At 46.3% G+C, this 24401-nt stretch overlaps 1 protein-coding gene across 1 annotated transcript; it reads right to left on the bottom strand.

Annotated features, from left to right (window-relative positions):
* Positions 1 to 16: 16 nt before the first annotated feature.
* Positions 17 to 23598, bottom strand: LOC139371400 (protein TASOR-like). The gene is made up of 25 exons (XM_071111791.1): positions 23253 to 23598; positions 17223 to 17368; positions 17028 to 17120; positions 16869 to 16941; positions 16464 to 16555; positions 16206 to 16340; positions 15864 to 15994; positions 15316 to 15347; positions 15037 to 15142; positions 14771 to 14874; positions 12816 to 12919; positions 12659 to 12731; positions 12312 to 12580; positions 10030 to 10597; positions 9467 to 9780; positions 9174 to 9303; positions 7498 to 8057; positions 7436 to 7449; positions 5566 to 7345; positions 5261 to 5383; positions 3977 to 4136; positions 3625 to 3733; positions 2834 to 3012; positions 2409 to 2564; positions 17 to 2152 (listed from the first exon to the last, which is right to left on the bottom strand). The coding sequence occupies exons 1-25, from the start codon at positions 23482 to 23484 to the stop codon at positions 936 to 938; spliced, it is 6900 nt and encodes a 2299-aa protein (XP_070967892.1). The 5' UTR covers positions 23485 to 23598; the 3' UTR covers positions 17 to 935.
* Between the last annotated feature and the right edge of the window lie 803 nt (positions 23599 to 24401).

Below are 24401 nucleotides of genomic sequence, written 5' to 3'. Positions count from 1 at the left end.
TGACAAAACAAAGCCATAGTTTTGACAAGCATGTTTTAATACAAACAAAGTTGTAAAAAATAACATTAAGATAAAAACCACTGGTTTTCTGTACAAGGCCACATGGCTACAGTATACTTCTTTACAAAACCAAAGGTACAAGGATATTAACTTAGGCCTGGATTCAATCAGATCACGTGTAGCATAGTGGATGGTTTAGTGGTGTTGAAGGTCAAACTGAGGCATCAAATCGGTGAGCAGCTGCTCTTGCGATAATTGTCACTCAGCCACACCCGGCCCTCTCCCATTAGATGTTCAGAATGAGGAAGTGTAGGCTATATAGAAATAATCACGCTCCAATTGAACAATCCTGAAACTTAATATTGAGGGTTTCTATCTCCTAATGGAGGTGTAGACTACATCTCACATTCCACTGTTCAAACTTATAATGGGATTTCTCTTAATGCAACACCGTTCAGACAATGTCCACTGGGTATAATGCCAGGAGCTGCTAGTGGATTTGACAGCTCTGCTGTTCCACCGCCGAAACAACCGCTACGCAGATGTCGGCTAAAGGGGATCTGATTGAATACAGCCCCTAAACAAACAAGTAATAACAAAGTTTTCCTAGAAAATACAAATATAATTGTTTGGTTTGACAAGATCTGACAGGTTAGTGAGTAGTATCATCAGCAGGCAGCACCATCTGGAAGGGAAAAAAAAAGTCATTTCCTGTCAAGTAAAGCGCTTCTTTAGGATCATTAATGAAGATTCACTAGTGGGGCCTGTTTGGGACAGGAGGGTTCAGTAAGAAATGTAATGTGTAGAACAGATTTGACTATCGGTCAAGTAGGTAGTCGTGCTAGTTGCTCTCTATCCATTGGGACACAACAGAAAACAAAAATGGACGTCCCGGTATATCCTCAGTGTTTTCAGCTTGTTCACTCGGCCGTTCGTCACCGCTTCCAAGGGCCATTCCCACGCCCCTGGTTAGCAGTCTGGTTACTACCCCAGGGGTGATGAGGGTTCCCCATCAGTTGTGGAGGGAATGTGTGGCGCCCCAGCCCCATGTTCTGCTGCTGAAGGCCCCATAGACAGGACTCTGACCCCCCTGCCTGGCCCATCCTAGCCCAGCCAATGGCATTAGGCATCAATGGTCTAATACCCCCCCGTCCTGCAGGTCCTTCCAGCCTATTCAACATGGGCCTTTGGAATATGCTCATGCCATGGTTGTGCAGATTGAGGTTACTGTTAAGGAACAGTGTATTAGGCATGGGTAACAAGCCGTTTCTCTGCTGCTGTCTGGCTGCCTGTGCCAGTCTGTCTGTCGCTGCCGCTATGTAATCCCCACCACCAACTGGCCGGGGGGCTGCTGCCCTGGGACCTGGAGGACCAGGGAGGGGGCTGCTAGGGGCTTTGTCAGTCATTCCTCCTCCCCCCTGGAGGCTGCCTTCTACTGGGCTGGGTTTAGTGTTCTCCCTCTGGGACCTTGGAGGCTCAGGGCCTGGGGGGTCGTTAGTGTTGCTGGGTGTGGCCCCCGACTCCCCATGGCCCTCAGTGACAATGCCAGCTAAAGGATCCCGGTGGCTGCTGAAAGCGTTCAGTCTGCCCTGGGAGCCACACAAAGACATGTCACTGGTCACCTCGGCACCAGCTGTTACACTCAGACCGAGCTTAGAGTGGAGTGAGGAGAGGGTAGCTTCTTTAGCCTGCCATGTGGGGGTCAGTCCCACTTCCTTCTGGATCCCAGCAAGGGACTGGCTGGAGCGGAGAGGGACAGGACCAAGGAGAGAGACAGGGGAAGGGGTGAAACCAGGAGTGAGGAGACCAGGGGTGAGGAAACCAACTCCAGAGTCCCCTAGACACCCTGGTGAGTCTGTACCCAGGCCAGGAATCCTTGGTCCTGGTGGGGACTCTGGTCTCTCCCCATCCACCTCTGGAGGTGCCATCTGTGAGCGAGCAGCCTTATCAGCCTTGAACTGAGAGATGGCCTCCTTCAGGGCCTGGAAGTTGAGCTCCATGGGTGTCCCCGCGTCAGGAACAAGCTGGTCGGGGAGGGATGGATGGAAGTCGTCCTCGTTCAGCGGAGTGGACAGGCGGTCCACCAGGCGATCTGGGGAGGAGGGGGAGTCCAGAAGGATCGGTTCCTCCAGAACATGCTTTTCCTCTCGGACTGTGGATGGAAAATACAAAAGGTTAACAGTGTTATGGGTCAATTGGAATAAACATTGGGAAGGGCAGAATTGTTCTGTGCTCTAGAGATCCTGTTTAGATGCCTCGTTACCCTCAAACAATATGATCCTGTGATATCCTATTGGCCAACAGCATTGCCTGACCATGTCACCTGACCAGAACAAATTCTGGGCACTAGTTACAGACTATGGTCAGTGGAAAAACTCCTGTTCCTAAATATGACCCATATTAACTACCTGTAGTAGCTGCAGCTATGAGGTCTACTGAGGTAGACCGCTTGTCTCTGATGTCATGGAAACCAACTAGGCCACCGAAGTTGTGCATGATGTCGTTGATGTTGGCGATGACGATGCCAGTACTGGAGTAGTGGGGGAACATCTCGAAGTGGCTCTCTGGAACAGCAAAACAAAGAGAAGCGCTAGTTTAGCGTGTGTGTTACCTGTGAGGAAGATGTGTCGTTGCTGAATGTACTGTGCCTGCAGCTTGATCAAAGTCTAGGTTGTGTGTGTTACCCGTGAGGAAGATGTGTCGTTGCTGAATGTACTGTGCCTGCAGCTTGATCAAAGTCTAGGTTGTGTGTGTTATCCGTGAGGAAGATGATGTGTCGTTGCTGAATGTACTGTGCCTGCAGCTTGATCAAAGTCTAGGTTGTGTGTGTTACCTGTGAGGAAGATGATGTGTCGTTGCTGAATGTGCTGTGCCTGCAGCTTGAGGAGACAGTCCAGGTCAGGGGCGGGGCGAGATGGAGCGTCACACTCATGGTATGGCAGGAACTCCACAATGTTTTTCTTCTGGTACGTGGTCAGCAGGTTCAAGATCTTCCTGGCTTCACTTTTAAACCTGATGGGGACAGATGAGGAGAATGAGTTTAATCAAACCTGAGAAGTTAGAAAACAAATCCCAATTTTTCCCTGCCACTTTGAACAGAATTTCTACTTATTGCATTTAAGGCCAATCAGCAGTTGAAACAAAGTGTCCTCCCGCCACTGTTTTGGGAAAAAGCTGAGGGATGGGCCTGGAGAAATGTTATCACTCAAATTCATGGATGTTCTGACCTCAATATGGTTGTTTTAACCAGGTTGAGGCTACCCAGTTTGCATTTATTTTGTTTACAAAAATTGAAGTAAAATCAAACGTATATTTTAGGTTCTGATGGGGGTGCGTCAGTTGAACTAAGCTCATACGGCATTCAAGTTATATTCTTCCAAGAATCAACGGGTACATATAATTCATTTCTAAGTCCAAAAATGTATGCCGCAACTGCAGATTGCCCCAGTCATTCTGGATAAGTCCTCTGCTTAATGACTAATGTCAAATGTAGTTCAATCTTAGTTTGGAGTTTTGCACATACTAGTTTCACCAACGCAACAAAAACTGCCTTCCAGTTTGTTCATAATATAATGATTTTATGCTGGAGCTATTGAACGTTGACCATTTCAAAAGCACCAGTACCTGGACTGTTCCTTGAGTTTCTTCTGGGTCTTCCAGTGGACCCTCCATCTCCACACGCTCTCTGCTGAGTTCTGTTGGTCCAGGAACATCAGAATCACCCGCAGACGCTCTACAACAACATGTCACCCAGTTACTGAATGTAAAAACCCCCTGCTGGTCAACAATAAAACAACAGGCGGTTGGGGCCATCACCAGTCCCAGACACACATTGTGCTCAATGTCTACCCAAAAGCATTAGTGCAAGCCTGCTGTTTTCTGAGTCTCCTTAACCTTTGTGGTTTTCTTCATGTTAGTATGCTGCTGTTGAGCCGCTGTTGTCACAACAGCTGTCCCACTAAAACTCAAGACTCACCGTGAGTGATGTAGTCAGGGTTGAGGACAAACTCGTCTGAGACGACGAATCCCCCAGAGACAAACAGCTCGTTGTAGGTGTGGTTCTTCACATCGTCCAGACTGTCTACTCCAGCGAAGATCACCGACGGCTGCCTCTTCAACCGCACCAGCGCCGGGATCTGACCAACATGATAACACAACACCACCTTATTAGAGCGGAACGGCCTTGACACTTTATTAATCGGGAAAAAGACCAATTTGTGATGTTTATGGGACATATAGGAGTGCCAACAAAGAATATCATCAAAGGTAATGAATGTTTTATTTTTTATTTCTGCGTTTTTGTGTAGCGCCGGCTACGCTAATTATTTTGTTTACGTCGCCTTCAGGCATTTTGGGGTGTTGCATGCTATCAGATAATAGCTTCTCATGCTTTCGCCGAAAAGCATTTTAAAAATCTGACTTGTTGGCTAGATTCACAACGAGTGTAGCTTTAATTCAATACCCTGCATGTGTATTTTAATGAACGTTTGAGTTTTAACGAGTACATTTAGCATTTAGCGTAGCGCATTTGCATTTCCAGGTGCCTACTTGAGACGTCTGCGTCTCAAGTAGGATCAAGAAGTTAAGAACACCTTAGAGCCGTTACTGATGTTACGACCTGCCATTACTGATGTTACGACCTGCCGTTACTGATGTTACGACCTGCCATTACTGATGTTACGACCTGACTGATGTTACGACCTGCCGTTAGCGATGTTACGACCTGACTGATGTTACGACCTGACGTTATGACCTGCCGTTACGACCTGACTGATGTTACGACCTGATGTTATGACCTGCCATTACTGATGTTACGACCTGCCTGATGTTACGACCTGCCTGATGTTACGACCTGCCTGATGTTACGACCTGCCGTTACTGATGTTACGACCTGCCTGATGTTACGACCTGCCGTTACCGATGTTACGACCTGCCGTTACCGATGTTACGACATGCCTGATGTTACGACCTGCCTGATGTTACGACCTGCCGTTACTGATGTTACGACCTGATGTTACGACCTGCCGTTACTGATGTTATGACCTGCCGTTACTGATGTTATGACCTACCGTTACTGATGTTACGACCTGATATGACCTGGCAATGGCAGAACAGTAGGTCAACTTTCTTTCATTACACTAAAGATGCCAAGCATGTTAGTTACCAGGTCCACGTTCAGAAAGGCACAATGTTGTGTGATGTATATTACGGATATATTTCATAGAAATATCATGATGTATTTAATATTACTGTAGTGTACCTTGTGAATGTGCGCTGCAATGTCCTTGTTCTGGATGAGAACCATTAGTTTGTCCATCCGGTTCTCTCTCTCCAGGAAACTCACAGGACTGCGTTCTACGTTACCCAACCTCTGGAGGTACTCCTAGTGGGATGAGAGAGAGAGAAACAAGGTCAGTTTCACACATTGACACTACTACAATACATACACACCAAGCGCTCTCTCCATGGTTAAATGTGTATTTATAAAGCTCACCCCAGACACCATTCAATCATTCAAATGTATTTCTAAAGCTCTTTTTACATGATCAGTTGCTTTACAATAACCTTGATGTGGTGGGAGACCTCCCTCTCCCTCTCCTGTGTGTGGATGTAGAACTGGACAGAGTTTTTCTGGACATCCTTTATAATCTCCACCAGGTTACTGAACAACTCAGGCTTCAGCTGGCTGATCAGACTACTGATGGCTGAAGGGGAGGCGGGACCTGGCCCTGGGACAGGCTCTACCACTGGCCCGACCACCCCTGACAAACTGTCAATCATCTGAGTGCGAGGAGGAGGTGGAGCCGCCACGGTGGCTGCTGAAACCGGCTGATCCACCATTACGACATCATCTTTTGCTTCAAACATGGCACTTGTTTGCGGCGTGAACTCTGCTCGTAGCCCTCGGACATCCAAGTCAGTGTTCTGTGTTGTTGTTGTCCAATTATTTGCTTTTGACATATCACTTGGCTTGCAGGTTCCCAGTCTCCCGCCTGAGTCAGGGTTCTGTGTTGAAGTTGTCCATTGACTGTCCAGTGGTTGGAGGGACAGGGGGGCTAGACTGGAGCTGAGTTGCGGTAGTCCCATCTGTGTCTGTGGTGGGTTGTGGTAGAGAGTAGGAGAATAGGCCGTGCCGGGAAACGATGAAGAGGGAATCATTGTGCTATTATTATTAAAATGAGACACAGGTAGAGAACTGTAAGAGTTTGAGCTATCAGGACCAGGGGCAAACAGGCCAGGAGAGTGACGACTTGGGACAGACTGAGACACAGCAAGGCTAAGACCAGGACCAGGAGAGAGGCGGTGGCTGGGGACAGACTGAGACACAGCAAGGCCAGGAGCAGGGGCAGGAGAGATGCGGTGGCTGGGGACAGACTGAGACACAGCAAGACCAGGAGCAGGGGCAGGAGAGAGGCGCTGGCTGGGGACAGACTGTGACACAGCAAGGCCAGGAGTAGGGGCAGGAGAGAGGCGCTGGCTGGGGACAGACTGTGACACAGCAAGGCCAGGAGTAGGGGCAGGAGAGAGGTGGTGGCTGGGGACAGACTTAGACACAGCAAGGCCAGGAGTAGTGGCAGGAGAGAGGCGGTGGCTGGGGACAGACTGAGACACAGCAAGGCTAAGGCCAGGAGCAGGAGAGAGGCGGTGGCTGGGGACAGACTGAGACACAGGGCCACAGAAAGAATGGTTCCAGTATGTAGTGGTTGGAGGAGAGTGGTTAGCATGGTGGCGGTTAGTGATAGATGAGACCAGGGCAGGGTGGGTGGCTAACGTGCCGGGAATCCATTGGTCCTGTACGTTTATGATGGTGCCCATGCGGTCTCGGAGCGAGGTGACGTAGGCCTGCATGGGAGGGGACGAGTTGTAGAAGGAGACGTACTCCGAGAAGTGCAGGAGCGGATGCACCGGGAGCTGCTGTGAAGCATTCTGGGTATGGAGGAGCGATGAGCTGTAGTGGACACTCTCTCTGAGCAGGAGGATCTGCATCTCTGTGGAGAAGTCACTGAACTGCTGGTCCAGGATACTTTCCACTCTGGTCAGAACAGGTCTCTGGACAGGAGGATTTTGAATGGGAGGAGGATTCTGGATGGGAGGAATGGAGGAGGGTGGTCTGGGTGACACCTGCCCTGTCTGTTTCAACTCTGTCTCCACATGTTCGTTCTCTTCCTCCACTAATTCCCCTTCCTCCAGCTGCTCCTCCTCCTTCTCATCTCCCTCTTCCATTTCCTCCGTCACCGGTTCCTCATCTACCACTTCTATCACATCTTCCTCCTCCATCACCTGTTCCTCTACCTCTTTAACCTCCTCCTCCTGTTCAACCTCTATTGTGTTTGGGTCTTCAGCTGCCACAACAGTTAGTATATATTTTCCTGTACTGCCTTCAGCTTGTTCCTGACTAGCCTCTATGGGGTTAGTATGGGTTGGTTCTTCAGCTTGTTCCTGACCAGCCTCTATGGGGTTAGTATGGGTTGGTTCTTCAGCTTGTTCCTGACTAGCCTCTATGGGGCTAGTATGGGTTGGTTCTTCAGCTTGTTCCTGACCAGCCTCTATGGGGTTAGTATGGGTTGGTTCTTCAGCTGGCCCTGGCTCAGGGGAGGGGCTGATGCTTTTCTCTGGGAGGCTGGTGCTCACTGGAGTAGCAGGGACCAGAAGGAGGCTCTGGTTTGTCTCGTCTGTGGTTGTCTTTTCGTTGTTGGTTATTTCTGTGGGGTCACAGGGGGTTTCAGCTAATTGCTCATCATCCTCTATGGGACTGGGGTAGGGACTGGAGCAGGGACTGGAGTAGGGACTGGGGTAGGGACTGGGACAGGGACTGGGACAGGGACTGGGCTCTGGGGGCTCCTCTAGGGGAGGACTGGGGCTAGGCTCTGGGTGCTCCTCTAGGGGAGGACTGGGGCTAGGCTCTGGGTGCTCCTCTAGGGGAGGGGTGACGTTTCTTTCCCTTCGCTCCAGAACACAGCGGGGGTAGCTGCTGGTTGCCATGGGGACCTGGGGTACGAAGCGCGGGTCCTGAGGGTTGTCCTTCTCTCTCTGGCAGTACCTCTTCCACTTCAGCCCTACACAGGAGGAAAATGTATTAGTAAATATCGTAATAGTGTCACATATCAGCTTCTCCTCACAGAAATGTAAACAAGTATTTCTTTATACATATACAAAATAAATGCCCCCCCCCCATCTTAAGTCTTCCTGGAATTTCCTTATTGTGGTACGTGAGTGATGGTGCAGGGAAAGTAGGATAGTCAGATACACTGCTAGCTACTGCTCCTCACAAGTAGCCTATGGAAGAGTGACTGCACCAGCGGCCCATCAGGCGGCGACGGGCTTAGCGGCCCATCAGGCGGCAAGATATAGCCTAGACCTCCGATCTTCACTTGAGTGCTCAGAAAAAGGATCTAATACTGACTTTATTTGAGAGAAAAAAATCCAACAAAACCTTTGAGTTTGAATTTACTTTCTGTATCTATAGATTGCTAACGCCAGAGTCTTATGGAGTTTGAATTCAAAATATCCCAAAATAGTATTTTGACTGACTTCGTATAATTTTATGGCAGCCTACTCTGTAGTTTGTTGCTATAATAATGTCAGTGGTGTAGCATATATGACAATCACATTTGGCAATATACTATTTATAATATAGGCCTAATGAGCTTAACACTTATTTTCAATCAAACGAAATCTAAAATCTGCCGCTATTATAGGCCATTTGATAGGCTACAATAAACGCAGACAAAGGTTGAGCCGATGCCCAGATTGGTTGGGAAGGTCATCGAGCATGTGGCGAAAGAGGAAGGTTGCAGTCGAGGGCAATCACCTTTCCTCCGAAGAGGTCGACCTTTTGTAAGTGATGTCACGTGAACCTGGTATCTCCAAGCAGAGCTGGTCTGAGGCTTGCCTATATAGAGCTGCCATGATCCCATACTGTACATGCCCGAGAGAAACACCAATTCTGTTCTACATAGCATACGCTGCGTGTACAAAACATTAGGAACACCTTCCTAATATTGAGTTGCACCCCCTTTTGCCCTCAGAACAGCCTCAATTGTTGTATCTCCACACGTGACAGGCTTGGATGTAGAGGGGCCTGGGGAAGGGCCGCACATTGCAAGACTCTGGAGTAATGCTCACCCCCCCCCGTCAGGCGATACAGAGGGAACATGATAGTCCATCCTTACCTGTAATGGGGATGAGGACCCATGGAATCTGCTCCTCCCCCTGACAGTGCGAGTGCGATCTCCTGGGCGTTTCACCATTGGAACTGGGGCTGAAGCCTTCCAGACTGCTCATACTGCCTGCTGCCTGCTCCTACAGAGAGACGCATGATAATACAATGTCATGTACACATAGGACACACCCATATTGCACTTGGATTTACAGTAATTGAATTCATACCGATAGCTCCTAAGTAGTTAAGTAATTGGAAGCATATCCTCTTTGAAGTGATGCTAATGCCAGATGAGTTCAGTACCTCCAAGTAGTCAGCCTTGTCCTGCAGGCCCCCAGAAGGTCGTTTCCTCAGGTCAATGTCCTGATTGGGCGGCAGACCCAGCTTGATCATCCTATCAAACAGCAGAGCTTCCGTTTGCTCCGCCCCCTCTCTTGACCCTCCTCCTCTGCCCTCAGAACTCTGTGGCTGTTGCCCTGCAGCATTCTTCAGGCTGGTTAACATTTTCAGTAACTTGACTGCAGCCTCTGATCCGTCTCTCCTCAGGTCCACGTCTTTCAGACCCACACTGTGGAGCATCAGAGAGGACAGACAGGACGGGTTCTGGCCCCCTTCAGCTAGAGGGAGGAAGTGAGAGAACAGAAGATAGATTGGGATCAACTCAAGATGTAATGTATCAGTTTTGGTAGGAGTCAGGAAGTTGTCCACCTGAGAGCCTAGATCGACGAGAAGTTGGATATCAACTTCAACTTATGATTTAATTATGACCTGTCAAGGGAAAACTCTGGGACCCATGTTATCCCAAAGACAGTGCCACAGTATTGAAACAATTCCAAGGCACCACCCCTCAGTAAGGCCTACCATACCTGGTCTGCTGTCCACTCCGCCCCTCTCCTGTGAGGCCTTTTTCAGGTACTTCAGAGTCCTCTCTGCAGTATCCCTCTCCAGCTTCCTCTTCAGCCCACGGGGGTCCAACAGGCCTGCCCCCTCCTTCGCTCCTCCCTGCGCCTCTCCCCTCTTCCTCACATCCCCCTCTGCATTCTTCCGACACTTCAGTATCAAGTTGATCAGCTCCTTCACCTTCTGAGGGTTGGAGTCAGTGCGAGACTGAAACGGAGAGAGGTTAACCTGGACCGCCGGAGGCTGGGCAGCAGTGGGACCATTAGGCTTGACCTTTGACCCTACCACTGGCTTGTCCCCGCTGGCCCTACTACCACCCTCACAATCAGTCACAGGGCTGATGTCATCAGGCACGACACAGTAACTCTCCATCATCTCCTTGGCTCGGACCACGGGCATGGTGTAGAGGTTAGGGCTGTAGACGTAGGAGCGCAGGTAGCCCTCCATGTTGAGCTTGTGGTGTTTTGGAGCCGGGAACAGCTTCCCTCGGTCATCCAGCTTGGTGTCGTACTCAGTCATGGGAACGTGGCGGAGCTAGAGAGGAGAGATGATGCAGTACTTTACCATCTGCTTGCATGGAAAATCACTAGCTCCATGTCATACAGAAAGGTTGACAGTATAACAAACCCAATAGATCATCAATAACATGCACCTTATGGCTGTCTTTGGACGATATGGGGAATATAGAGATGCCGCTTTCAAGGAGAGGGACTCTAACCCAGAAGCTTGAAATAAATCCCACTCTGCCTTCCGACGAACCATCAAACAGGCGAAGCGTCAATACAGGAATAAGATCACATCGTACTACACCAGCTCCGACGCTCGTAGGATGTGGAACTACAAAAGGAAGCACAGCCGAGAGCTGCCCAGTGACATGAGCCTACCAGACGAGCTAAATAACTTCTATGCTTGCTTCGAGGCAAGTAACACTGAAACATGCATGAGAGCACCAGCTGTTCCGGACGACTGTGAGATCACGCTCTCTGCTGCCGATGTGAGTAAGACCTTTAAACAGGTCAACATTCACAAGGCCAGACGGATTTCCAGTACGTGTACTCCAAGCATAAGCTGACCAACTGGCAAGTTTCACTGACATTTTCATCCTCTCACTGTCGGAGTCTGTAATACCAACGCTACAAGCAGACCACCATAGTCCCTGTGCCCAAGAACACTAAGGTAACCTGCCTAAATGACTACCGACCCGTAGCACTCACGTCTACTCACGTCTATGGCACTCCACACTGCCCTTTCACACCTGGACAAAAGGAACACCTATGTGAGAATGATGTTCATTGACTACAGCTCAGCGCTCAACACCATAGTGCCCTCAAAGCTAATCACTAAGCTAAGGACCCAGAGACCTGACTGTGTGGTGCAAGGACAACAACCTCTCCCTCAACGTGATCGAGACAAAGGAGATGATTGTGGACTACAGGAAACGGAGGACCAAGCACCCCCATTCTCATCGACGGAGCTGTAGTGGAGCAGGTTGAGAGCTTCAAGTTCCTTGGCGTCAACATCCCCAACAAACTAACATGGTCCAAGCACACCAAGACAATCGTGAAGAGGGCACAACAAAACCTATTCCCCCTCAGGAGACTGAAAAGATTTGGCATGGGTCCTCAGATCCTTCAAATGTTTTACAGCTGCACCATTGAGAGCATCCTGACTGGTTGCGTCACAGGCTGGTGTAGAAACTGTTCAGCCTCCTGTTCAGCCTCTAATAACTCTACCTACATGTACATAATTACATCAACGCCGGTGCCCCCTGTACATTGACTCTGTACCGGTAACCCCTGTATATATTCTTGCTATTGTTATTTACTGCTGTTCTTTAAATTATTGTTTTTTCTTACTTTTTTTGTGTGTTTTTTTAACTGCATTGTTGGTTAAGGGCTTGTAAGTAAGCATTTCACTGTATTCGGCACATGTGTGGTATATGGCCAATATACCATGTTCCTGGATCCCACCCTTAGCCGTGGTATATTGACCATATACCACAAACCCCTGAGGTGCCTTATTGCTATTATAAACTGGTTACCAATGTAATTAGAGCAGTAAAAATACATGTTTTGTCATACCCGTGGTATGCGGTCTGCTATACCACAGCTGTCAGCCAATCAGCATTCAGCGCTCGAACGACCCAGTTTATAATGTTCAAAATACCACGGGTTTCAGCCAATCAGCATCCAGGACGCAAACTACCTGGTTTATAATAGCATTTCATTATCATGTCACACATTTATACCTTTCCATCGTGAAGTCCACTTAGGTAGTCCCTGGCCTGGTGCTCGACCCCGGCCGAGAGGTCAGCAGGCGGGTTGCAGCGCACCTTGACCAGGGCATGATGCAGAGCCGGGACAAAGCTTTTAAGTTGGGGCATCACAGTGTCATGGGAAAATGACGACTGCAAAGGCTCCTGGGTAGCTGGACAATTTGTACTGTATTTTGCCACATCCCTCGACTCTTGAAAAACAAAGAGTGCTTGAAGGCCTCTTTTCCACCCATCTCTTCTTTCTGGAAAAACACAATCATTACTAGAGCAATTACATTCTTCACAGTTTTAGCACATAAGACTTTATACTCTTGACCTACCAGTTGGAGCAGCCATCTGAACTGAAGACAGGAGGAAGAGGAATCCTTTGTCAGCCAACGCGTGGACAAGCACCTGCACATAGAACAGGTGTTAGAACAGCCCGGGAGCAAAAGCCTGCAATCCCAGTGGCTCTCCAGGAGGAGGTGCTGGACCTACCAGTCTCTGTGTCTCCAGGCCTTGTAGCAGTGCTGCCAGACAGTCACCTGACTTGCTCTTGTCCACTACCTCCAGCAGACTGCAGTAGGTTCCATTCTTCAACACTACAATACCAACACACAGACATTACAGAAGAGACATTAGAAGCCCTGTGAATAGTAGTGGGTCTTCTTCAAAATTGCTGGTTGGTTATGGCAGGAACAGCTGGGTATTCAAGACACATACATTCCATTGTGAAATCTAAAACACACAATTAGAAAGACAGCCGGTACCGATGTTGTACAACATGGGGCGGCAGGTAGCCTAGTGGTTAGAGCGTTGGACAAGTAACTGAAAGGTTGCAAGATCGAATCCCAGAGTCTTTCTAATTGTGCGGTTTATATTTCACAATGGAATTTTCATGCGTCTTGAATACTCTGCTATATTGGTAACAAGGTAAAAATCAGTCGTTCTGCCCCTGAACAAGGCAGTTAACCCACTGTTACTAGGCTGTCATTGAAAATAACAATTTGTTCTTAACAATAAAAGGAAAAATAAATAAATAAAACATGGAAGCATAGATCAGTTTGCACTAACTTGTCACTAAACATAATGTACACTACTGGTCAAAAGTTTGGGGTCACTTAGAAATGTCCCTGTTTTCCATGAAAACATACATGAAATGAGTTGCAAAATGAATAGGAAATATAGTCAAGACATTGACAAAGTTATAAATAAATGATTTTTTATTTAAATAAGTGTCTTTCAAACTTTGCTTTCGTCAAAGAATCCTCCATTTGCAGCAACTACAGCCTAGCAGACCTTTGGCATTCTAGTTGTCAATTTGTTGAGGTAATCTGAAGAGATTTCACCCCATGCTTCCTGAAGCACTACCCACAAGTTGGATTGGTCTGATGGTCACAAACCATACGGTCAAGCTGCTCCCACAATAGCGTTGAGATCCTGTGACTGTGCTGGCCACTCCATTATAAACAGAGTACCAGCTGACTGCTTCTTTCCTAAATAGTTCTTGCATAGTTTGGAGCTGTGCTTTGGGTCATTGTCCTATTGTAGGAGGAAATTGGCTCCAATTAAGCGCCGTCCACAGGGTATGGCATGGCGCTGCAAAGTGCCTTCCTTCTTCAAGTTCCTTTTACCCTGTCCAAATCTCCCACTTATCACCAAAGCACTCCCAGACCATCACATTGCCTCCACCATGCTTAACAGATGGCATCAAGCACTCCTCCAGCATCTTTTCATTTTTTCTGCGTCTCACAAATGTTCTTCTTGTGATCCGAACTCCTCAAACTTAGAGGTCTGCCCAAAACACTTTTTCCCGATATTTCTCTGTCCAATGTCTGTGTTCTTTTTCTTTTATTGGCCAGTCTGAGATAAGGCTTTTTCTTTGCAACTCTGCCTAGAAGGCCAGCATCCCAGAGCCGCCTCTTCACTGTTGACATTGAGACTGGTGTTTTGCGGGTACTATTTAATGAAGCTGTAGTTGAGGACTTTGAGGCGCCTGTTTCTCAAACTAGACACTAATGTACTTGTCCTCTTGCTCAGTTGTGCACCAGAGCCTCCCACTCCTCTTTCTATTCTGGTTAGAGACAGTTTACGCTGTTCTGTGAAGGGAGGAGTAGACAGTGTTGTACGAGATCTTCAGTTTCTTGGCAATTCCTCGCATGGAATAGCCTTCATATCTCAGATCAAGAATAGACTGACGAGTTTCAGAAGAAAGTTCTTTGTTTCTGGCCATTTTGAGCCTGTAATCAAATGCACAAATGCTCCAGATACTCAACTAGTCTAAAGGCCAGTTTTACTGCTTCTTTAAATCAGCACAACGGTTGTCAAAAACAAGGACATTTCTAAGTGACCCTAAACTTTTGAACGGTAGCGTGTATATTACTTGATCTCCAGCACCTGCTTAAAACCAGTGTGTGCGTGTGTGTGTGTGTGTGTGTGTGTGTAATGTGTACCTTCGTGGCTGCCTGCGTACAGGTTCCAGGAGAACAAAGCCGAGGGTATCATCTGATTCACCTGGTCTATACACATCACCAGACCCAGCTCCAGCTTCTCAGGCCTAGAAACAGACACACAAAGACACAGGTTCATTTACTAACATTCAATCCTCTTCACGTGGCCATCTGTAGATGTAATGCGGCTGAAAAACAAACATTTAAAATAAACAATGACTTCATTATCAAGTTGACACTGATTTGTAAAAGGAGGTCACATGACTTACAGTTTGAAAGGCAGGAAGGGGGGTGAGAAGGAGCAGAAAGAGACCTGGGACACTGCTCTACCCTCATTCACCAGCTCTCCACTCCACACTGTGTATTTACTCCTGCCTGTAGACAAAGAGACATGACAATCATACAGCCACCAACAAATAACACACACAATGACTGGACTTACTCAATTAAGTCGCTCTGGATAAGAGCACTGCTCAGTGACTACAACTTAAACAACCCTCCTTATTTTTTGAGCTGTTCTTTAATTAATCTCAAAAGATATGGATTACCTGTACTTCCTTCAGACGTTTGGCTGTTTGACCTGATAGCGAAAGAAAACAACAATTTACCTAACATTGTCACATATACACCTGTATTAGGCCACAGCCTGTCATTTCCAATGGGAACAAATGAGTCATAGTGGGCAGAACAAGCAAGGAGGTGGGCAGAGCCTGGTACGAGCTAGTGAGATCCTATTGGCCCATTCTAGCATGCAGCTACATATTTACGTTAGGGAACGCCTACTCCGAAGTGCGCGTTTGCAATAACTCAATTTGCCTTTAAACTCCTTGTAAATAACGCTATTTTTTTAAAAACTTTGGCAAAGGGTAAAGTCTACAAAACTGAATCCACTCTGTTCATAACAGAGTTGGAGATCAAATGTTTCATCGATGAGAACATTTTCAGAACGTCGGCCAAAATCCATCTCCTCCCACTGCCGGCCACTGTGCTTCCTCCCACAACCATATTTGGTAGTGAGTGGAAACGCCAAGCGGATGCTTCACATTCATACATCTAGTGAAATATCTGTCTCATTGTTCTATCTGTGCTGGAGTACCTCAGGGGAGCTATGGGCTTGGCTTGAAGAGGAGCATCTTTGCCTTTGAACTGGAAAGAGACCACTGCATAGGGACACACGTGTCTCGGCCGAGACTTCAGCTCATCAAAGTCATACTCATAGAAGTATTGCTGTGGGGGCGAAAGAGTAGACAAACAGGACAGAATGGGACTTCCAGTATGACGACTTAAACACAGGAAACTTTTAATGCCGCACTTGCATATTCAGTTTGATTTGACAGATGTTTCTGTTTTCCAAACAAACAGTATCAGTAAGTAATCGGTATAACACATCTACTGAGCCCCGTCCTCTACACACAATGTTGTTAGTACCAGTATTTACCTGAGTAAGCTCGTACGCTCTATAGGAGGTGAGAGATGTCACTTTGCTGGCGTTCTTGGAGAAATGGCTGTCAAACTTGGGCGTGGGGTCCAGAAGGTTCTTTGACATGTTCTCATAGATGCTCTTCACTTTACCCTGTGTGTGTGTGTGAGAGAGAGAGAGCACGTTCATTTATATGTTCAAAATTACCTTGAATTTTCCCTGACTATGTAAGGACGAGAACTTTTGAGAAAAACAACCAATGGTAGTTTTTGTTACCTTGATGACCTTGAATATGATGATCTCTCCCATGACTCCAGGGTTAAAAGGATTGATCTGCAGTAGGTCTGAGTCTTTAGACAAATAAACACCTGAAAGACACAACAGAAACAATTTAGTCTTAATCCTCCTTATAACCGTTTTACCACAGATGGAACAATGAGACATATTTCACTGGATGTATAAATGTGAAAGGTTAGAGGAAGCCCATTGGCCGGCAGTGGGAGAAGATGGTCTCTTAGTTATAAAAATCTTTGGTTTTACTATCCCCCCAAAATTTAAAATGTTCTACAATTAGCCTCACTTCAGTTTAGAAATATCTGTATAACACAAACTTTAATAACTACATGTTCCAACACTTCGTCAGGTTTAAATAGTCCAAAAGTGGAGGGACAACGACCTTACCCTTGGAGGGGTTCCCCAGAGCTGTGATCCAGCTGTGCCCCACAAGCAGGCCCTTCTCACAGATCCATGGCAGCTATAACCAGGGGTATAACAGTATTATTAGACATATTATGTATACTAAATCATACATAGAAATGTGTAAATGCCATAGGTTCTTACCTTGGTGGTGTCAGCCATCAGGAAACAATGGGTCTCCTCCAGTTCCTTCTCCGTCCTCCCATCCTGCTTCAGCTCTCTCCTTTTCTCTACAAACTGTCAATCAAACAATGATAAAAGAAAATATGAAAAAAACATCTGCGCTGCAGATTAAATGGCATTTCTGGGTGACGTCAGCCAGCCTAAAGCATTGCTTACGTCCTTCTCCAGCAGCTCACTGTGGACCAGTCTTGGCTTGGTGTACATGAACATCCCGTTGGAGCTGGCTTCTCTGTAGTTGGATGACAGGATGGTCAAGATGTCTTCAAACTCCCGGGACTCTGACGACACATACTGGAACAAGGCTGTTGGAGACAAGAGGTCTCAGGTTGGTCAGTTCAACAGTCTGTCTATCCCAATCACAATTTATTTGTCCCGTGACAAAATAATTCAGAAATCTAGAATCAAGCACTAAATAATTCAGAAATCTAGAATCAAGCACTAAATAGTGTCCCACACATAAAGTGGGGCAAAAAAGTATTTAGTCAGCCACCAATTGTGCAAGTTCTCCCACTTAAAAAGATGAGAGGCCTGTCATTGTCATCATCGGTACACTTCAACTTTAACAGACAAAATGAGAAGAAAAAAATCCAGAAAATCACATTGTAGGATTTTTTATTAATTTATTTGCAAAAAAAAATTATGGTGGAAAATAAGTATATAAGCACCAGGCTGGGAAGACTGAATCTGCAATAGGTAAGCAGCTTGGTTTGAAGAAATCAACTGTGGGAGCAATTATTAGGAAATGGAAGACATACAAGACCACTGATAATCTCCCTCGATCTAGGGCTCCACACAAGATCTCACCCCGTGGGGTCAAAATGATCACAAGAACGGTGAGCAAAAATCCCAGAACCACAAGAGGGGACTTCGTGAATGACCTGCAGAGAGCTGGGACCAAAGTAACAAAGCCTACCATCAGTAACACACTACGCCGCCAGGGACTCAAATCCTGCAGTGCCAGACGTGTCCCCCTGCTTAAGCCAGTACATGTCCAGGCCTGTCTGAAGTTTGCTAGAGAGCATTTGGATGATCCAGAAGAAGATTGGGAGAATGTCATATGGTCAGATAAAGCCAAAATATAACTTTTTGGTAAAAACTCAACTCGTCGTGTTTGGAGGACAAAGAATGCTGAGTTGCATCCAAAGAACACCATACCTACTGTGAAGCATGGGGGTGGAAACATAATGCTTTGGGGCTGTTTTTCTGCGAAGGGACCAGGACGACTGATCCGTGTAAAGGAAAGAATGAATGGGGCCATGTATCATGAGATTGAGTGAAAACCTCCTTTCATCAGCAAGGGCATTGAAGATGAAACGTGGCTGGGTCTTTCAGCATGACAATGATCCCAAACACACCGCCCGGGCAACGAAGGAGTGGCTTCGTAAGAAGCATTTTAAGGTCCTGGTGTGGCCTAGCCAGTCTTCAGATCTCAACCCCATAGAAAATCTTTGGAGGGAGTTGAAAGTCTGTGTTGCCCAGCAACAACCCCAAAACATCACTGCTCTAGAGGAGATCTGCATGGAGGAATGGGCCAAAATACCAGCAACAGTGTGTGAAAACCTTGTGAAGACTTACAGAAAACGTTTGACCTCTGTCATTGCCAACAAAGGGTATATAACAAAGTATTGAGATAAACTTTTGTTATTGACCAAATACTTATTTTCCACCATCATTTTCAAATAAATTCATTAAAAATCCTACAATGTGATTATCTGGATATTTTTTTCTCATTTTGTCTGTCATAGTTGAAGTGTACCTATGATGAAAATTACAGGCCTCTCCTCTTTTTAAGTGGGAGAACTTGCACAATTGGTGGCTTACTAAATACTTTTTTGCCCCACTGTACATACACAGGGTTCGAAAAAACATTATTTTGCCACTTGTCCTTTCGACAAGGACGGGAGATATTTTTAAATTAGGCTGTTCTAGGAATATATTTTAAAGTTGTCAGAATGACATGACCAATGTTGAATAGAGGGGATTCCCCTCTATTCAACAGTGTCAGTAATTTCTCAGCTCCCAATATTGGGCTCTGGAGATGCGGTTTACAACCCGATTAGGCTAAGCAGCGTTTTTTCATCAGTTGCGTGTCACCATTTGCGGTTACGCCGATGGAAAGTTTAGGAAATCAGACATGACAATTAGATTAATACATGATAATGGCTAAATAGTTAACTACCGAGAACTAGCCGGCAGGAGTGCAACTTTCACTGGGGACATTAGCATTTTTGTCATCCCCCAGTTTTAGCATTGGAATATGATACAAAACAAGGCAACGGTGTGCTTTAGGACCATGCGGACGCCTCCGAGAGGTTGGGTAGACTGTTGAGTGTTTACCCGACTGGATAAAATTGTTATGTCCCTCCCACTTCTAAAACCAAAGTTGCGCCCCTGCAATCCAGCATAGCCAATTCAACACATATTGTGTATCTAGTTAGTAGGCCTATCTAATCTCTCTCCCTCCTCTGGCCCCCTCACGTTTGCACACAAGCAGCTGAATGCACACACCATGATTTTTCCAGGAATATCATGACTGTACGAAGCCTGTTTGCTGACCAAAAATGTGGTATAACTTTGCAAATAATTCACTAATTAACAAGTAATATCAACAAATGTGCGCAGGTGGCTACAATTGGCTCTCAATAGAGCATCTCGCAACCGGGGATGACTGAAAGACAGCTCTGCAATTCTACTCCAATACGCTCTGCAGAAATTGTGATAACAACAGGGCAATTCCATGATAATAGCGTGACACGGAGACTCAGATTTATCATTTAAAGATGGCCAAACAAAAACCAATGATTGCAAAGTAAAACAAACCATACAACTCTATGTACAATGACTACTTTTAACAATTCACACTGAACATTTTACAAAAACTTGTTTACTTGGAAGAACAGTGCAACTGTTCAACACCATCATCCCAGAAACAACTAGACCCACTCCAATTTGCATACCGCCCCAATAGATCCACAGATGACGCAATCTCTATTGCACTCCACACTGCCCTTTCCCACCTGGACAAAAGGAACACCTACGTGAAAATGCTATTCATTGACTACAGTTCAGCATTCAACAGCATAGTGCCCTCAAAGCTCATCAATAAGCTAAGGACCCTGGGACTAAACACCTCCCTCTGCAACTGGATCCTGGACTTCCTGACGAGCCGCCCCCAGGTGGTAAGGGTAGGTAACAACACATCCGCCACGCTGATCCTCAACACAGGGGCCCCTCAGGGGTAGGTGCTCAGTCCCCTCCTGTACTCCCTGTTCACTCATGACTGCACGGCCAGGCACAACTCCAACACCATCATTACATTTGCCGATGACAACAGTGGTAGGCCTGATCACCGACAACAACAAGACAGCCTATAGGGAGGTCAGAGACCTGGCTGTGTGGTGCCAGGACTATGATTGTGGACTACAGGAAAGAGGACCGAGCACACCCCCATTCTCATCGACGGGGCTGCAGTGCAGCAGGTTGAGACCTTCAAGTTCCTTGGTGTCCATACTACCAACAAACTAACATGGTCCAAACACATCAAGACAGTAGTGAAGAGAGCACAACAAAACCTATTCCCGCTCAGGGACTGAAAAGATTTGGCCTGGGTCCTCACATCCTCAAAAGGTTCTACAGCTGCACCATCGAAAGCATCACTGCCTGGTGTGGCAACTGCTCTGCCTCCCACCGCAAGGCACTACAGAGGGTAGTGCGAGCGGCCCAGTACATCCTGGGGCCAAGCTCCCTGCCATCCAGGACCTCTATACCAGGCGGTGTCAGAGGAAGGCGCTGAAAATTGTCAAAGACTCCAGCCACCCTTGTCATAGAGACTGTTCTCTCTGCTACCACACGGCAAGCGGTACCGGAGCGCCAAATCCAAGAGGCTTCTAAACAGCTTCTACCCCCCCAAGCCATAAGACTCCTAAACATCTAGTCAAATGGCTACCCAGACTATTCACATCCTCTCCACACCACTGCCACTCTGTTATTATCTATGCATAGTAACTTTAATGAACTCTACCCTTTAATTACTTGTATCTCTTATTCTTATTCATATTATTTGAAACTGCACTGTCGGTTAGGGGCATTTCACTGTTAGGTCTACACCTGGTGTATTCGGTGCATGTGACTAATACAATTTTATTTGAAATTGTGATAGTTCATAGAATGATAAAGCCTTCACTTTCAAATCACAAAATAATTTCACAAATGCAAAATATACACTTACTGTAGGCTGTTTCAACCTGCTTTAATACAGTTGCAGCGGACAGTATTTTTCAGTTACAACACGTTCCTGGCTTCCTTCTTCCAATACACACACAGGTGTTCGGAGCACGATTGGCTAATTAGCACGCGTTCCCTCTGTTTTCTGTCTGTCTTCATCCAATGACTTATAATGCATTTGGAAAGTATAACGAGCCCTAGACTTTTTCTACATTTTGTTACTTTACAGCCTTATTCCTTATTCAACTTTGCTCTGTTCACCGTTCCCTCGATCCCGACTAGTCTCCCAGGCCCTGCCGCTGAAACATATCCCCACAGCAAGATGCTGCCACCACCATACTTCACCGTAGGGATGGTGCCAGGTTTCCTACAGACATGATGCTGGAGGAAACCTGGCTTCTCTTGATTTCATCAGACCAGAGAATCTTGTTTCTCATGGTCTGAGTCCTTTAGGTGCCTTTTGGCAAACTAAGCGGGCTCTCATGTGCCTTTTACTGAGGAGTGGCTTCTGTCTGGCCACTTTACCATACAGGCCTGATTGGTGGAGTGCTGCAGAGATGGTTGTCCTTCTGGAATGTTCTCCCATCTCCACAGAGGAACTCCGGAGCTCTGTCAGAGTGACCATTGGGTTCTTGGCCACCTCCCTGATAAAGCCCTTTCTCCCCTGATTGCTCAGTTTGGGCGGGCGGCTAGCACTAGGAAGAGTCTTGGTGATTTCAAACGTCTTCGATTTAAGAATGATGGAGGCCACTGTGTTCGTGGGGACCTTCAATGCTGCAGACATTTTTTGGTACCCTTCCCCAGAGCTGTCCCTTGACACAATCCTGTCTCGGAGCTCTACGGACAATTCCTTTGACCTCATGGCTTGGTTTTTGCTCTGAAATGTACTTTCAACTGTGGGACCTTATATAGACAGGTGTGTGCATTACCAAATCATGTCCAATCAATATAATTTACCACAGGTGGACTCCAATCATCTCAAAGACACAATGGAAACAGGATGCACCCGAGCTCAATTTCGAGTTTCATAGCAAAGGGTCTGAAAACCTATGTAAATAAGGTATTTCTGTTGTTTTTTTATAGATTTGCAAAATGTTCTAAATCTGTTTTAGCTTTGTCATTATGGGGTATTGTGTGTAGATTGAGGAAAACAAATATTTTAATTAATTTTATAATAAAAACAGTAACGTAACAAATGTGGATAAAGTCAAGGGGTCTGAATAATCTTCCGAGTGTAACGGAACAAAGATTATCAAGGGCTAAAAATTGCCCAGCAATAAAAACACACCCAGAGTACACTTTTCAGAGTAACAAATCAAATCTATATTATTCTGGTCCAACAATTTTTTTCTATCAATAACATACAAAACACTACGACATACTGACTAATTGGGTCTCGAGAAATGGCACCTCTACCTCTAAATTGTGTCCTGTAGAACTGGTTGTCTCGGACTTGTTCCCTGTATTTAGGATCCAAAGTCACTTCTGTCTGGAAGGGTATGTAACGACAACCAGGGACCGTGGGTGTGTCCAAACAAAGACTACTAGCTTGCTAACGTTACCTGCTGAAACGGTGTGTAAGATGTAGGCTAACAGCATGCACATTTCACACAAGACCTCTAACTAACACAACTCTCATGTAGTGCCCACCTCCACTCTACACTCCAATGGCTACCTAGCCAAAGTAGCTACCTGACCGGGTAAACTGTGTCAATTTCAGGTGCAATAAAAGCAGGTGACCTTAGCGAAGAACATGCTAAGTTAACAAGCTAACGTTACCCTCTAGTTATTTGCTGAACGGGTTCAAATTCAATGATCAGACAGATGGAATACAGTTTGTTTACAACTAGCTAGCTAGCTTAGCTACCAGCTAGCATGCAGTAACGTTTGCATTATTTAAATGTGGGAAAACATCAGCTAGCTAGCATATACGGCGAATTTAGCTATTGAGAAAGTAGCTACCTCTCTTTTCTTTGTTCTTTCTCGGTATTTGAAAGTTCAAGCGGTCCCCCGCCTTTGGAATATATTGCGTAGAAGACACTCCAGTTCTCGGTCTAGTCTCGGTACCACCAGCTTGCTCAGTACCAGAATGCTCGCCATCTTGACTTGGTGTAACGTAAGTCTCGGGTGGGATGTAATATTTCACTGAGCTGTATTTCGATGCAGGGACGCTGCCACCACTGTGGCTCTCCATCTTAGATAAACACTTATTTGACCAAAAAAAATGCAATAGACACTGATCTTTCTTGTTAAATCGGCTGAGAGTGTTTTTTCCCCACACACTCAGAGCACAGACACTCCAAACACATCTCCGCCATGCTGCTTCACTGACGTTTTCGACGCACGGATTGCCTTGCTCCCCCCAACACCACCGCTGACGCTGCGGGATCAGGCAATCGATGCATTGGGTTTTATGCGAAGGGTTTTAGCGCCACCTGCGGGTATATGAATGAACGATGGCTCACTTTATATTACATTTTACATTATACAAGAGTAGCTTGTTTTATTTCATTGTATATATTTTTTAAATTTGTGTTTCCGAAATATTCACAAGCACTCTTTCCTTCCACGTATTTACTGACTAAAATAATCAGCTCTTGAATGACATGCTATTTGTTTTGTTGGCCTGATGCACAGATGGACAAAAGAAACCTGAGCTGGCATGAGGCGAGGCCCTTGGGAGACAAGGTACGCCAATGCCTGTAAGCCCACCAATAAGGCTTTCTCTCTGGGGAACAGGGGCATTGTGTCTAGCCTGGTCCCAGATCTGTTTGTGCTCTTGGCCTGACAATTCCACAAGGAGTTGTAAAGAAAGCAAAAACAAACTGACATCCAAACTAACGTGTGTCTGTCTTCTCCTTGGTCTGATTGCATGTGATTGCATCATGACAAATGGGAATTAAACAAACCATTTAACCAGGGCTCAGGGGACATACACCAACACACTTGTCTGATTAGGCCTTTCTCACCTGTGGTAGCCTTCTAAGAGGGCCCCAGCCACTACTATTGGCTAAGAGAGGCCCCATGAGGGGTAATCAGCATCTCCAACAGTTGGGCCATTAAGGGTGTTCCATGCCATGACGGTATAATTCACTCTCTTTGTGTATGATG

Source organism: Oncorhynchus clarkii, chromosome 17, assembly GCF_045791955.1.
Source record: "Oncorhynchus clarkii lewisi isolate Uvic-CL-2024 chromosome 17, UVic_Ocla_1.0, whole genome shotgun sequence".
NCBI lineage: Eukaryota > Metazoa > Chordata > Actinopteri > Salmoniformes > Salmonidae > Oncorhynchus > Oncorhynchus clarkii.
This window is presented reverse-complemented; position numbering and strand designations above follow the sequence as displayed.